Source organism: Girardinichthys multiradiatus, chromosome 11 (assembly GCF_021462225.1).
Source record: "Girardinichthys multiradiatus isolate DD_20200921_A chromosome 11, DD_fGirMul_XY1, whole genome shotgun sequence".
NCBI lineage: Eukaryota > Metazoa > Chordata > Actinopteri > Cyprinodontiformes > Goodeidae > Girardinichthys > Girardinichthys multiradiatus.
In genome coordinates this window covers 29,234,844-29,251,186 of record NC_061804.1, presented here as the reverse complement: position 1 = coordinate 29,251,186, position 16,343 = coordinate 29,234,844, and the positions used below count along the sequence as shown (strand labels likewise).

Below are 16,343 nucleotides of genomic sequence, written 5' to 3'. Positions count from 1 at the left end.
TAAACCGGACCACTGATTCATTAAACAAAAAACAGTGACCCTTACCAGATTCTTGTTGCTAATAATAGACTAAAACATTTTCTAGACCAAAACATTTTAAAAACAAGCAAACCCCAAAAATAAGGAAATCACATGCTTTTCTTTTAATGAGGCAAACATGGAAGACTGTTTTTACTTTTTTGGACCTACAATGATTTCTACATCCCTTTTCTGTGCAATTAACTACCACACCATTTGCGATCACTGGACTCTGTCAATGCTTTTAAAAACAACTTAAGAGATTCTTTGTAAAACAAGCATTTTAACCTCACTGGTGCCTGGGCTGCTATGACCGACTGTTGTCATAATGTTGTAATAATGTATTTATTTTTCTTTATTTCATTTTTTTAAAGGTTGTTTTAACTATTTTTACAGTGAAGCACTTTGTGACTGCAGTCTGGGAAAGATGCTATATAAATAAAGTTTACTTACTTTCTACTAAAGTCAACTGATACTAATGCTGTTTTAATGAAAATATCTTATACCCCTAGTTTATTGTTCAAAATGTAAACATAAAACAAACTGAACAATACAGTTTGTTTTTTGTTTTTCATCCAACGTTTATACCTTCGTATCTTTGAAGGGTTGCATGGGGTCTGGTGCTTATCTCCAGCAGTCATTAGGTTAGAGGTGGAGGACACCCTCCCTGAACAGGTGGCCACTCCATCACAGGGCATCACATAGACAACCAGGACACACACTACTAAAGGCACTTTAGAGTAACCAATTAACCTAAGTCATGTTTTTGGACTGTGGAAGGAAGTTGGAGTACCTGGAGAGAACCCACGCATTCACGGGGGAGAACATGCAAACTCCATGCAGACTCAAACTCAGGACCTTGGTGCTGCAAGGCAACATTACTATCAGCTGTGCCACAGTGCAACCTATTTTGGGTTTTTAATTTTAAAATATATTTAAAAAATCTTTAAAATATAAACATTTTGTTACCCATGAGTACTTTACCCTTCACAGTTCTGACCCATGTGGCAAAAGCTCCACTTGATGTATAGGATATTTCAGTACCTTGATGGAGTAAAATGCGAGCAAATTTGTTTATTTTTTATTATTTATGGAAACTTATTATTATTATTTATCTATACTTTATTTAATGATAGTTTATTGTTTGATATTTTCACACATTTTGTTAATTGTTTTCAATTAAATATTTTATTTTCCCAAGAATGATGAGGTATTTTTATTAGTAAATTTATGCATATTTTCGATATACAGTGATAGCCACATTTAAGTACATATAAGTAAATATTTAATTTACATAATTCATTAATGCTGAATTAATTACAGTTAGTTACCTACATTACCTTTAATTAAAATACATATAGAAAGTTATTGGCTTTAGCTCTTACACATTTAATGTAAATTTGTGTTATTTTCGTGCCATTTAGAGAAATCTGAAAACAAATCTGACGAAAAGAAAACAGTAACATTACTATTCAGCACCAGGTTAGTAAAAAAAAAAAAAAAGAAAAAAAAAGCAGAGCAGTGTTGTGAAGAAGAGGGTAAGTCAGCTCGTACTTGGAATGGGTGCAAAAATAGAACTGGTTGATCAAGGCGATTCATGTTAAAATCACAAGAAAGAGTCTATCTTAAGATAAATCCAGGCTAAAAATAAAGATAAACAAAAGATCGAGCAGATTTCACAGTGACTGAATAAAGGAAGACACAAAGAGTCTTACTGTAGGTTTGATTGTCCTCAGTTTGCATTCTGCCGTGCACAGGCACATAAGCACAGAGGGGACTTGTTCAAACAGCCAGCATAAAAATGGTTCACACACAGTGCATAATAGTCAAAGTTGAGTGCCATGAAATGTAAATGAAGCAGAGTAAATCTATAAACATTTATTGTTAGACGTGTCTTTTGTTCTGGAAAATTAAAAAAAGAATCTCCATACAACCCCCAAGCAAAGTCAAACATTTCAACAAAGCGCTTTAATTATATGCTTGTAGGAGGCCTTTAAAAGGTCCTGGATACACCACTGGATATAGATTATGAACTGATGCTAATTACAGAACGGTGCAAAACCTGGTCTGGAGGACAGATCCAAGGGCTTGATGTCATCTGCCGCCATTACATCTCAGAGAAACGATCACTTGAAATAAGTTCTATTTATGCTTCTTGAAACCATTTTTCCCCTGAGTGCTAATTTTCTTTAAATCATATTCTGAAAAGGAGAAAACCCTTTAATGTTTAATCAGTAGAAATAGGAATTGACTGAGCTCAGGCAGCTGTAGATTTCAGGGCTGTGCATGCAGAAAGCCAGTGCAGGTACAGATGCAGCCGTAATGCGGACAGCTTTCAGAACTGTGGGTGTCGTGGTGGTCGATTTGAATTCACAATCCATCTTTCTGCTGAACCAAAGCAATTGATTGCACTACATTTTGTCTTTTTTATATCTACAAATACTTGGTAGTCACTGCAACTAATGATTAATGATGTGATTATGAATATATTATTTAATATTTAATATTAATACTTTAATATTTTTATTACATAATATTTTGGTCGGTTAAGGGTTGTCCAGTGAACACCTGCCCAATAAGGCGGTGGTGTTAGGACAAATTGAAAGGGATGAGCCAAGCTCTGGCATTATTGAACAGCAAACCTCGGCATACACACAGAATGAATTCACGCAATTTCTTAAAATACAAGAATTTATTTACAAAAATAAGTCAAAGTCAAACACATTTCAATCAACAAACTCTTTACTATGCTAAAACAATCCAACTAAACTACCAAGCAAAATGAAAGAATAAGGAAGACTAATGGGCTATTTACAATAAAAACAACCTGATCAACGATGGTTGAAAACCATGACTGAAAGAGTGATGCAACATTACCATGCAATGTTTATGTTTGAGGACCGAGGATGATCTTGAAGAATCTGAAGTTGAAGTTAAGTTAGTCTTGGAACTAACTTAGACAACCATTCACAATGCAAGATCAGATAAAACATTATTTTAATAAAATAATATTTTAAGAAGAAAAGTCAAGTGACGCTTGTCTCAATACACCCTTTATATGAATGAATGCCGGATACTCGAACAGCAAATCATTACTTAACTTTGTTGCATGTGATCGTAGTTACTTTTGGATCCAAGTTGAGTCATGTCTGCTTGCCAGCAACGAGACATACATCCACGTGGAACGAGATCTGTTTGTTGGAACGCAGTGTTTTTATTCTAACAGTGACATCACATGAAGTCTGCTTTTACTCCTGTTCCTGTTCCTGCCTGAGCTGGAAGTAAGTTAATGCGATTTATTTTGGAAGTTCAAGAAAAGTTCTTACTGGCCTTTATTGTTGTAACCCATGGCTGGGGTCCCAACACTAATCAGATAAAAAAGTAAAGAATGGAAAGTTGATCCGTTGCAACTAGATATATATATGAAGCTAACAGATATAAAGGAAGGATGGATTTTTCCTTCAACAGAAGCCTGTCAACATAATTATATCTCGCTCTGGGTTTCTGCTATAAATATAGCGGGATTATTTATGAAGGCAATGATTTATATTTTATAATATGCAATTAAAGGAAAGTGGTCATTTTAGATAATCACATATTTTTAATGATTGTGGCAGAATGCCTACGCAATAACACAACAGTTAAAGGAGTATCACTGTTAAAATACATTTTGTCATCTTGCTGCTCAGACCTCTGCGTTTTATGTGATAGGCCAGCACAAAGTAGTGCACAGTTTTAAATTAGAAGAAAAAGAATGAAGTTTCAGAAAAACATCTGAAAAGTGTGGTGTGCATGTGTTTTCTACTTATCACTGCTATTAAAGCTGCATGTGTTTGGGGGTATGTCTCTACCAGCTGTGACTATTCAGAGACAGAATATCTGTCTGTTCTCCTTTGCTAAATAGCTCAAGCTCAGTCAATTTGACTGCAGAACATCCATGAGCATCAATATTCAAGTCCTACCACACATCTAAAGAATTCTTGAGAATTGATACATTTTTAACAGATTGTCCTGGATTTAGCTCTATCAATTGTACCATCATCTCTGACCAGTTTCATTGCCTCTGCTGAGGAAACGCATTCACAGTGCATAACGCTACCTCCACTATATATTACATTTCAGATTGTGTATAGATAGTTCCCAAATGACATCACACGTCCTACATACGGGTGCACTCGCATGTAAGATAACCATGACGGTTGTGCACTGTTGGGTTCAAGGGTGTAAAAATAAAGACGATAAAACAGTAGAGAGAAGTTTCCATTACACATGAGGGTGAGCAAACTTTGCAACTAAACATCCATCATCAAAGAGTGTGACTGGCAAATATCCAGAGGAAACTCCATCAAATACGGCCATCAAATACTCTGATCACTTTATTAGGTAATAGGATAATATATAAGATTATTTGAATATTTTCAAATATTTCAAAATGTTTCAAACAAGAAGTCACAGTTTGGTTCAGACAGGAACCAAACTGTGATGCTGTCTGTCAGTCAATTGTGTATTAAACGGGTTGCTGTAAAATATGTACTTTGCAGTCAAAGCTGCAGACTTGTATGACAGATCCAACCCAGATTGGGCCCTTACCTTGAGAACTCAGAAACTGACCACAAAAGGAGACACCATGAAACTAACGTGAAAAGGTACTGGCTTTTCCTCTGACATTATGTATCTGCAATCAGATTATGCAGTAATGGTAATTTGATGAAAAATATATAGGAAAATTGTGGTGTTTTGTGATAATAATGATTAATATTGAATAACTAAACTATGTAGCATTAAAATTAAAAATATACCAAAAAATAAATGCTGATCACTCAGAGTCATGATGATGTAATGCATCATTTAATATATTTTATCCATTTATTGTTATCGTGCATTAATATCTGCATTCTTCCTGTTTCTCTATTGATAGTACAACTATGCACTCTTCCTTCTTACAACAGATATGAAGGGGGAAAGGACCGGTGTCACACAAAGGACAAGTACAACACAGCCAGAGCCTTGCTGGACCCTCACAATGTGCATGAACCGAAAATCATGTCATTGCATTCAACTTATGTTACATTGTGCTTGACCTACCATGCAACTGTTTATTAGGCGCATTACCACAAAGTTATGAAATATGCTGTTGTACATGCCAATTTGTGACAAATCAGACTACAACTATTATTGTACATTTAATGTAGCTTGTCAAGCTGTTTGGGATTAGAAAATAAAGACTTACATGTGTTACATTCTGCTCTGTTTATTTGAATAATACCTTCAATACTACCAGAGTCTTAGGGATCAGTGCATTTCAATGCTTAATGTTTATAAACTGTTTTTATCTTATAAGACTGAAGTACTCACAATTACATTGCATTTAACAATGTGTCAGTCCTTAAAACACAATCAAGCTATGAGCCTATAACATGAGGTAGTTCAATAAAAAGCCTTTGTCTGTCGTAACGAACATTAAACGATGGCAATCTCACACAAAAAACATGTAATAAAATTTGCATGTCCACAATGAATGAAACGTAAGTAACTACAAAATGTAGATGTTCAAAGGTACATGTACACATTTCTTCTTGTTGCACCATACGTGCTTGAAAAAAAGGTTAAAAGTGGCCAAATACTTCACAGACCATAGTTTTTCTATAGTGTAGACACATTTTGTGAATTAATGTCTGTATAGGTGACTACTGGTAGCAAATCCAACTCTGCTGACATTTTGCATTTGCCTACCTCGTATGGATCTATACCGATTACAGCAATCGTTGTTTTGTATCTTTTTAAGGAAACAACATTTAAAGTGTCTCTGTAACGTGCTCCAGCACCAAAAAAGCCAAGGCTCACAGAAAAAAACTATCAAAAAACGAATAAAAGTATATTATCAACATGGCACACTATTGCATGTAGACCAAAATGTTCAATTAGCGAATCACCTTTGTGTTCCGTGGTCTTCATGATGCAGTTTATTCATTTATGTTCTCTAACAAACCTCTGAGGTCTTGAGAAAACAGCTGAATTTATGCTGAGATTTTAATTTTGAAAGTTTTTCATTGCACTGCAATTCATTTAGGAGGGTTCAGAGTAATGAGGGCTGAATAAGAATGTACATCACCCTTTTCAGATTTTTACATTCTTCTACAGTTCCACTGGAGCCTTTGGGATTGCTGAACGGAGCAGCTGAGAATGTTTATTCAGATTAGATGGCGCACTGTAATTTAGCACAATTCTGGCACAGAATTCTCCTGAGTCCCTACCTGCTTTGATTAACGGTGGCGCAAAGTTCTTTATGTTGAACATGTCTAAAACACAGAGGCTGCATTTAGGTGCTACAGAACTGTTTATTCAAATAATGCAAAGTTGGCCTATTGCATTTTTTTTACAGGTTCTAAAAACTTTGGGTGTGCCAGTTTCTTTTTTGCCAGACACACATTTCTTTTACTTTACACAAATAAAAGCAGATGTTTTCGTACACTTCTCAAGAAAGACACATTTTTTTTTTTCTTTCTGAGTCACACATCAAATCAGAATAAACTTTTACAGTTTTAGGTCATATATGATTTAAAACATAAGATTTAGTTGCTAAAGGCCAGAAAAACGAGAGAGAGAAAGCCCAGATGGTGATGTCATGTAAGCTTCTGTTTGGTCAATTTACAACATTTAAGTTAAACAGATGCACAGTTGTGGAAGTATTTCAAGGCAACATCTCAAACAAACTGTTTCCTAGCTTGACATCATGGAAAAATAAAAAGAAATCAGCCAAAAGAATTGTGGACCTTTACAAGTCTGGCTTGGGTTTAATTTCTAGAAGCCTGAAGGTGCTACGTTTAAGGTATAAAAAGCATGGGAATGTCTAGCCATCATACCATCCAGGAAGAGGTCAGTGATTTGGTGTGAAAAGAGTGTATCAACTCCAGGGTTAAAGCAAGAGATCTTGGGATAATGCTATCTCAAGCTGGTTAGAAACTGTCTTTATTCACAGTGATATGAGTCCTGTCCTGATATGGGCTAAAAGGCCGCTAAGAGAGGACGAAGCCATTACCCCGAAGTAACATAAAAAGCCAGATTACAGTTTGCAAATGCATTTAGGTAGACATAATTTAAGACTTAATGTTCGAGGAGATGTCCTGTGGTATGATTAAACAAACATTGTAATATTGGTACAATATTCACAATATTGACAGCATCATTAGGAAACCTTGGGCACATATTGGTCTTCCAAATGAACAATGCCCCTAAACATAGAGCTAAATTAGTTACATTGTGGCTTAAGGATCCAAAGTCAGTGTTTTGGAGAGGCCAGCACAAAGCCCTGATCTGAGTTCCATGGAAAGTTACACTAAAGTTCTGCCAGGTGGAATGGCCCAAAATCCAGCAAACTATTGTGAAATGCTTATGGAAGGATACCCAAAACATCTGACCCAGGTCATGTGGTATAAAAGGCATACGGTTTGAAGGACATTGCTACAGAAAGCTCAGTATTCTGGCCATTAGCAAGTACAAATAATTTTAGTAATCCAAAGAGACACAAAACAGAAAACATTTAGTCAATTTTCTTGTTGAACAGAATGTTACGTCTTTTTCTATAGTGTATGTAAATATCTTGTGTTAACAGTACATTAACCTGCTGAAATCCGGCATGTTTATCTCACATTAAAAAGACAAAACTTCCACACCAGTGAGACAACCTTTCTACTGGAGTAACAATAGTGGTAATCATAAAGTTAGACTTTCTCTATTATTAGAATGAAATCAGCAGATCAGAGTAACTAAATAGGAATTATGGCAATGATAATTTATTTCCTTGTTAGATTGTGTTTCATCCATGTTAAATCTGTCTGGAATGACATTACAGAACTTAAACTTGATCTGATCTTTGTCACAGCTCTTAATATTTAAAAATGGAACAAAACATGTCCCCAACGTCTTTGCCTTAAACATACCACCATACTAAAAAACACTGACAGAAAAAAAACAATCAGTTCTGATTTTCAGCAAACCTGATCTAACTTTTTAACACCCATGGGGATTTTGATGGGTGCCACTGTTCACATTTGCTGTTGACCTAAATGTTTGCTTTGTTAGAGTGATCTGAGAGGTGGTGAAGATTTTACACCTTCTTTTAGGCTTTCAGGGTCAGCTAATCAGTCTTGAATGTGTCTCTTGCTCTTTCAGAAACAATTGAGCTTATATCTTCAGTCACATTAGAGCACCTTTAGCTTTAAAAATAACACTTTAAAGATGTCTTGCTCGTACCAAATATAAATCTGTCATTTTTCATCCTGCCCGATGAACTAACATACATTTGATTTAAATGTATCTTTCTAAATACTGGTGATACAATACACCCTCTTAAGTCTTTGTCGTAAGGGTCAGAAGAAGGTGAAGTGTATCTTAGCATGCATGAAACATTTTTCCTGCATCCATACTTTTTTTTCTCTCAGACACTTCAACTTCCTGAATTATTAAAGCTTTGTGAGCTTCTCCAATAAATGCATCATATGATGACTGCTTCATAGTGCAAGGTTGCCTGGAGGTTGCTGTTGAAATTATGCCCTCAAAAAAGAATTTCACCTAAGAATTTATGTTTATGTGCAAATTTCTCTAATCAAATCTTAAAACCATTATTTTAATTAACTTTCTGTTAATATTTGAGTCTGGACACAGTCTGGATGTGCTATAGTCCTTAGAATGAAAATTGGAACCAAACTAAAACTTAGCAGGTCAGGGCTTAAACAAAACACGAAGTTTCTGTTCCCATTTGTTAGTTGAGTCAAATACAAAATACCAAAGAAAACATGATTTGGCTGACATGAAATGGCACTTTAGCACCAACAAGGTGATTATCAAATAGCTATTAGCTAGAAGGTTTGCATACAGTAGATAAAAACTAAAATATGATGTATCCCTCATGTCATGTATGAGGTCAGGGATCGTTTGTTCCTTCTGTTTCTCAAAGACATAAATTTAAGACACTGTTCAGTTGATATAGATAATTTTTTAGCCCTTCCTCTTCTTACAATGACCTTCACATGTCCTATCTATGTTGATAACATCTACACTTATATAGCTGTGCTACCACAGAGTCACTGAGTGAAGGTGTCCAAAATAGCAGTGAGTGAATACGCTAGCATATCCTCGAGCCTAATGAAGAAAAGACAGAAGACACTGGTTTTGGTCCAGACAGTGCATAGTTAAGGTTCAGCCCTCACCTGGACTCAATGAAGCTAAAAACTACAATCCATGTCAGTAACCAATGTGCGTTATTCTTCAGTGTTCTACCGTCATAGAACATTGCAAGAATTAAGGGATTCCTATTAGACCGAACATGTCTAAAATGTTGCTGCCAGAGTCCTGACCAAAAGCAGCGAACTCACATCATTTCTTAAATGACTGCACTATCTCTCTGCTTGTAAAAGGAATGGTCTTAATCCTGAATCTATCTCAGAGGTACTAGTCAAATATTAATCAAGAGTCCTCAGATCATCAGAAATATGTTTTACATGCTGTTCCCAGGACCACAAAGTAACTAAAGGACGCAGCATTTCACTTTTATGTTTCTGAACTCTAATGACAAAAATATGACTGAAAACATCACCATTTACAGCAGCTCTGCAGTACAGACACATACTTATTTTGTCAGTTTATTGGTTTATTTGATCAGTTGATGGCTTTTCTGGTTTGTAACATTTTCCAGACTTCATTTTGTCAGATGGGTCCCATAAAGTAATTTCTTGATTCTGCAAATCTGGCACAAACCAGGCCTTTATGTGGTTTGTGATACTGAAACAAAAAGTGGTTAATCACAGCCAGTGTATATTGTAAGAAGGGAGGGAATTCATGTCATCCAATTGAGCCAGGTTGGTTTGGAAAAGACTTATACAGAAATTATATATAAGGGGGCAAATGCTTTCTCACAGCACTGAAGTTCTACCAGGACATATTTTGTGACTGACAGCTTAGGAGAAAATGATAATGATAATGGTTTAAATAAAAATTACATAAAATAAACCAGCAAACTCACATTAGTGGACAAAATTTGTTCAAATATGCTGTTGTGACCTTACGACCATAATAAAGTATTTGAGAATTCATTTGTAAAATGTTTAATTACATATTTTATAGATAATATAATTATTTGGTTAATCACACCTTCTGTTGTTCAGGAGTGTCATGGGATATAGCTACTGTCCTGAAGCCACCTCACCAATTATAGAGACCCAAACGGTTCTCCTGCTCTTACCTCAGTCCGTATAAGACAGTGCCATCGGGGTGCAGTCGGATCATGCGGTTTTTGACTGTCACGCCGTGGAGGAAGGACTTCTTGTCATTAAGGAAGTAGGTGTCAGGGAGCCACAGCTGGTCTGCTACACGGTTGTCCAAAGTCAGGTTCAGGTTCAGCTCGCCGTAGGCCAAACGCTTATCTCGCCAGCTCTGCTGGAAATACATCGTGATGGTATAGTCCTGTGAAGACAGAAAAAGAACCATACTAAATTAAAAACATTTATTTGTTTACATGTGTAAGATGTGCTAGTACTTTAACAATGAGTACGCTTTTTTTTGTACATTATTCTTTAGGAAATAACAGATTGTAGCCACAAAATGGCTAAAAAGAGACACAGGTGAAGTCTATTGAGAGCAAAGTGTCCCGGAGTCAAATTTCTTGTTTGTCTGTATAAGCTTGGCAATAAAGCTGATTCTGATTCTGATAAAAAAAAGGAAATATTAGTAATAAATCTAATCTAAATAAGATCTATTGATAAGAAGTACTGTTCTGTGCTTACATTTGTGTGAAAAGCTAAACTGTTCAGCACTTTGGACTTAGACAAAATGAGATAAGGATATTCGCAGAAAATCAAGAGCGGCATGTGTATCAGTACATATATAGAATACTGTTTCATACTGTAAATACACTGTAAGAAATGCACTATACAGTAGTTAGTAGATCATACCCCTTGTAGACAAACTGCTAGTTTGAGCAGCAAAGCAAAACAAGGATCAAAAATGAAAAATAGTGATTCAATTGAAGTATGAGATTTGCTAAATTTTACAATAGCAAGAAGGAAGGAAAGAAGGAAGGAAGGACTAAGCTGCACTGTGACTGACTTTGTCACACTGGGAGAAGAGCTGATACACAGTGACGTCCTACTTCTTAGACAGCAGCCATATTGTAGTTTCTCTGTGCAGCCTGCCTCTCTGACTGCCAGCAAATCAACTGTTGTTCAAAAGGATATGTTCTCAGTTTCATTTGCAGAACCAGTGAGTAATGAAGTAGTTGCTGATAGCTTCATGTAGTCGTCCCGGGGCCTGTGTGGATAAAGGTGGACCTGCTTTTGTTAGGCTCACAGCGATATGGCAGCAGTGCTGTGGATCCCTTTAAAGCCCTCCCAGTGACACAGATAATGTCAACGGTGACCTGTGGATGGTGGGGACAAACACAAGTATGACCTAAGACCAAGGAGAATGTAACTCACCATGTTTACTTCTGAGATGGAGTCGATACTGGCGATGTTAATGCTCATTCCTACAATGACTGGAGGACCTGAGGGAGCACAGGAACACTTGTTTTTAGTGAAAGTAAAGCAAAGCATTAAACTTGACATCTTATTTGTTTTAAAGCATATATAATTAAGCTTTTTGAACATATTCTGCTTTTTTTAGCTGAGCAAAGGTGTTATGAAAAAGATATGCACTTGTACATGGTTTTCAAAATTTGTGTGTAAAAACATTTTGAACATTATAGTAGTAATAACTGGACATCTTTGTGCAAATGTACTCAGCAACTCTAATCATCTAAAGATTGAAACTTTCACTCATTCTTTACAAAACTGTTCCAGTTCAGTCAGATTGGATGGAGAGTGTCTCTGAACATCAAGGTTTTGAAGACCTGCCAAATATTTTCAATTGGATTTAGTTTGGGACTTTGATTGAGCCATTCTAACACATGAATATGCTTTGATTTAAATCATTTTATTATAGCTCTAGCTGCATGGATTGGGCATTTCTTGTGCTGGAAGGTGAACCTCTAACACAGTCTCAAGTCTTGTACAGCCTTCAACAGGTTTCCGACCAGGTCTGGCTTCATTCAAGTCCTACCATTGTCCTTTCATTTCTGAGCAGCTTCTCCGTCTGTCTATTGAAGAAAAACCTGATGCTGCCACCACCATGTCCACCACCATTGTGGGCATGGTTTACAGGTGCAGTGTGAGTTTTCTGTCAAATATAACGCTTCACAATTTGTCAAAATACTTCTATTTGCTGTCTTCTCACCAGAGCACCGAGCACCTTCTTCCACAACTGTACTCTGTCCCTTCCATGGTGTTAGATTCTCTTACGACTTCCTTTGAGCAATGGCTTTCTTCTTGTCAATTTTCAACAGAGGCCAGAATTGTGGAGTGCACAACTATTAGTCATCGTGTCAATAGATTTTCAGACCTGAGTTCTGGATCTCCGCAGCCCCTCCAGAGTATCTACAAGCTATTGCTGCCCCGGATTAAGTTATGTTTTTAACCTAATCCTGCTTTAAAAGTCTAAGCAACTTTTTCCCTGGCCTGACTGGTGTATTTCTTGGTCTTTTTGATGCTGTTTTTTCAGGTCGGCTCTATTTACAATAGCACACAATTATGCACTATTCTTTGTGTGTGTACTACCTAAAATCCCATTAATTTACACAGGAATTTTTGTTATAATGTGATAAAATGTGACAAAGTTTAATGGGTGTAAATACTTTTGAGAGGCATTACTCATTTCAGAGCCTATATGCAATAGAAGTCACATTGCTTGTGAGCAAGTAAAGCTTTTTAAAAAGACAAGCAGTGGATTTTTGTCTAACCACAACCCAAAAACTATTTTGTATAAAGTAAGGCCGTGGCAGCAGGAAGAAAAGACAGTATGAGAAATGCATTAACCCTCAGAAGCTTACCAAATTACCCAAAGAGAATGCACTCAACCGTACTAATTTCTATGTTAGGAACCCATGTTAGAGAACAGAAAGAGCAACCAGTTCTCACCTCCACAATTACAGTATGTGTTGTAGATATGTAAGCTGTTATGCACGATTACTTCCCAAAGTGTACAACACTACGTCCACTTCAGTATGCAGACAACTTGCTGTTTACAAGTATAATCCATTCACAGTGTCCATGAAACCAACAGCCAGTGAGCAGAGGCACTGTGTGGCTGTGTTCTGTATGAATATTAACAGAAAAAACAAATGTGAATATAAGCAAGTTTAAGGGTTTAGAAGATGTGTGGAAGCCAGATTCATAATTATCATATGTGTTCAATAGTGCCATGATAAGTCACCATGAGGGAGCCTGGATTTTTGCCCTGAATAGTTTATCTACCTCTACCACAATCATAACATTTTATAAAAGACAAGCCCAGGAGGATACAGTATATACAGAATATTTCTTAATGCTTGACACACCTTTAAAAATAGGTCAGAACCAGAATTTTTGGATTTGAACAGAGGTGTTTGTCACTCTCAGTGACTTATCTATACAAATTATTATTTACTTTTTGTGCATATGCCTGCACACCTGTCCACCTGTCCCCACTGCCTGCTTCCTCACTCCCACTGTCACCTTCGCTTTGCCTGATCAGGCCGCAAAACACAAATTGCTGACACTAAAAACAGAAAGTACACAAGCACATAGCAAGTGTGTCAGAGCTGAATCAGGAATTTCTTATACTGTATCTTGGATTTATAGTAGAAAATGGCATTTTTATGGGAATCATAAACAACACAGGAATGTGTTAGAGGCCTGCGCATATATACTGCACATTTATATGTATATGGCAATTCCTATGAACTACAAACCTAATCAAGATATGTAGAGGATATGTGTTCAGGAAACAGATACATTGCTCCTATTTTTTTGTTTCGCCTTACACTGACCAATGTCTTCTGCTGATCTGTATTCCCTTAAAGGTTCAAGTGTTCCTTAAAGTTTTATTTCTATCAACTCTGACTAGCTTTACTGTTCCTGCTGAGGGAAAACACCCCCACAGCATGATGTTGTCATTATGCTTCACCATGGACATGGTATGATCAAGGAGTTGGTTTTCTGATGTTTTGCATATTCTGAAGTTCAATTTTGGTTTCATCCAATCAGAGCATCTTTTTCAAATTTTTCACTGATTGTGAAGGGAGTTGGTTGAAGCAAATTTTATTTAGTATTATCCGAATAAGGGGGGCTGATTGCAAATGCGTTCCACACTTTTCAGGTTTCTATTTGTAGAAATCTTTGAAAACATTGTGCCCTTCTTCACAGTTATAGATTGCTTTGTGATAGTCTGTCACATAAAATCAACATAAAATACATTGATGTTTGCGGTTGTAACAAGACAGAATGTTGAAAAGTTACAGGGTGATGAATACTTCTAAGATCCCAAACTTTTAAAGGGGAAACGAAAGACACAAAAATCACAACAGATTTAGTTCATGGTAGGATGCAATGCTGTTTACGGGTTGCAGAGGGGCAGAGTTTTAAGCCAATGTATAAAAAATCACTAATGTAAACGTAACATAAAATCCTCAGTTTGTGGGACTACATTCTGAATCTGGGACATGACTATGAATAAAGTCCAAGCTGCTTTTCACCCTCACTAACTATATTGTCTACAGCTATTATGATAGCACACAGCCATATTTAGGATGTCTGGATATTAGCAGCAGCATGGTGCTCAAAGCACAATTCCCTGTGGAAAATAAGACTTGAATGAGCACTACTGTTTAGAGACTGTTGGTAAGTTTCTAGTATTATTTGGTTTGATGACTAATTAGCTTATTTAAATTATGCATTGAATTGAAAAGCCTCATCAGTCATGCTCAGTTAACAATGCAATGGACTTACAAACTAAATAATATGCTTTTTTTTAAACATGGGTTCGATATCTAATATCCATTTAACCAAACAGTCACATCTCAGTATATGCTCTTACCTCTTAAGAAGTAAAAAGTAGGCTGGAAAGGGAGTGCATAGTCCAAACCCCTCATGCAATTAAAAACCAAGAGCTCACTGACCGAACCAAATTTGCAGCTATTCTGTGGTGGACCTTGTAAATGAGTTAGGGTGCTTGACTGGAGAACTGTGGCAGCTTGGCTAGTTATGTATGAATGTAGTAAAACTGATCATTAAAAACTTTTTCTACATTATGTCATGTTACAACCAAAAATGTCAATGTATCTACTTGGATCATATGTTTTAAACTAACATAGAGTAGCAGATGATTTAAAGTAAAAGGAAAATGATATGTCAGTCAGACAGTCAGTCATTTTCTACCACTTATTCCATAGTGGGTCATGGGGAAGCTGGTGCCTATCTCCAGCAGTCTATGGGTGAGAAGCGAGGTACATCCTGGACAGGTAGCCAGTCCATCGCAGGGCAGGAAAATTATATATTGTCTTCAAAATTTACACAAATACAAATTGTAAAAAAATTGTGGAATGTGTTTGTATGTAGGCCCCCGTCACTGTGACATCCCATGATAAAATGCCGTCCAACCAATTTCCTTCAGATGTAATCAAATTATTAAATAAAGGTCTGTTAGAGAACATAAGTGAATAAACAGCATCAAGAAGACCAAGGAACACAGGAGGAATTATGTTCTGGTGAAGTTTAAAGGAGGGTTAGTTTGGAAAACAAGATATCAAGCTTTGAACATCTCACAGAGAACTGGTTAATCCATCCAAAAATAGAAAGAGTATTGCAAAACCACAAACCTGCAAAGACATGGCTGACCAAAATTGAACGTTTTAGCCTACATGTTGGAAAACTAACCCTGCAAATCACACTGTTCACACCATCCCAGATCTGAAACATAGTGGTGGCAGCATCATGCTGTGTGAATGTTTTCCTTAGCAGGGACAGGGAAGCAGGTCACATTTGAGGGGGGTGAATACAAATCCAGACAGTTTTCAGATTTCAGATTTTTCAGTTTTGAAATAAAAAAAATAATAATAATTCAACTGCTCGGCAGAAGCCATCAGATTGTACTTTGGGTTAGTTTGACCAAATATTGGGTCAGAATTTTACCCAAGTGGGTGGGTTGAAGACATTTTTCACAAACTGTCATTTTCAACTAGCCTGTGACCTGACCAGATATCACTGGACCTTCCCTCTACTCTGGTGGGGCAGTTGGTAGCACTGTTGTTACGCAGCAAAAGGGTCCTTCTTTCTAATTCCAGCCTTTCTGCATGGAATTTGCAGGTGGTCTCTGCCCAAAGGCAGGTGGAGATAGGCACCAGCTCTACCCCACCCCCTGTGCCCCCTCCCCCACAACACTGCAAAGACAAGCGAGTATAAACAGTGGTTAGATGGATG

General features: G+C 36.8%; 1 protein-coding gene across 1 annotated transcript in view; it reads right to left on the bottom strand.

Moving 5' to 3' along the window:
• gabrb4 (gamma-aminobutyric acid type A receptor subunit beta4) overlaps positions 1–16,343 on the bottom strand; it is a 76,727-nt gene that overhangs the window by 24,301 nt on the left and 36,083 nt on the right. Inside the window, exons 2-3 of the mRNA XM_047379482.1 lie at positions 11,490–11,557; positions 10,259–10,479 (exon numbers count right to left, since the gene is read on the bottom strand). Of these exons, the coding sequence (XP_047235438.1) occupies positions 10,259–10,479; positions 11,490–11,557 (289 nt within the window). The remainder of the gene's footprint in view (positions 1–10,258; positions 10,480–11,489; positions 11,558–16,343) is intronic.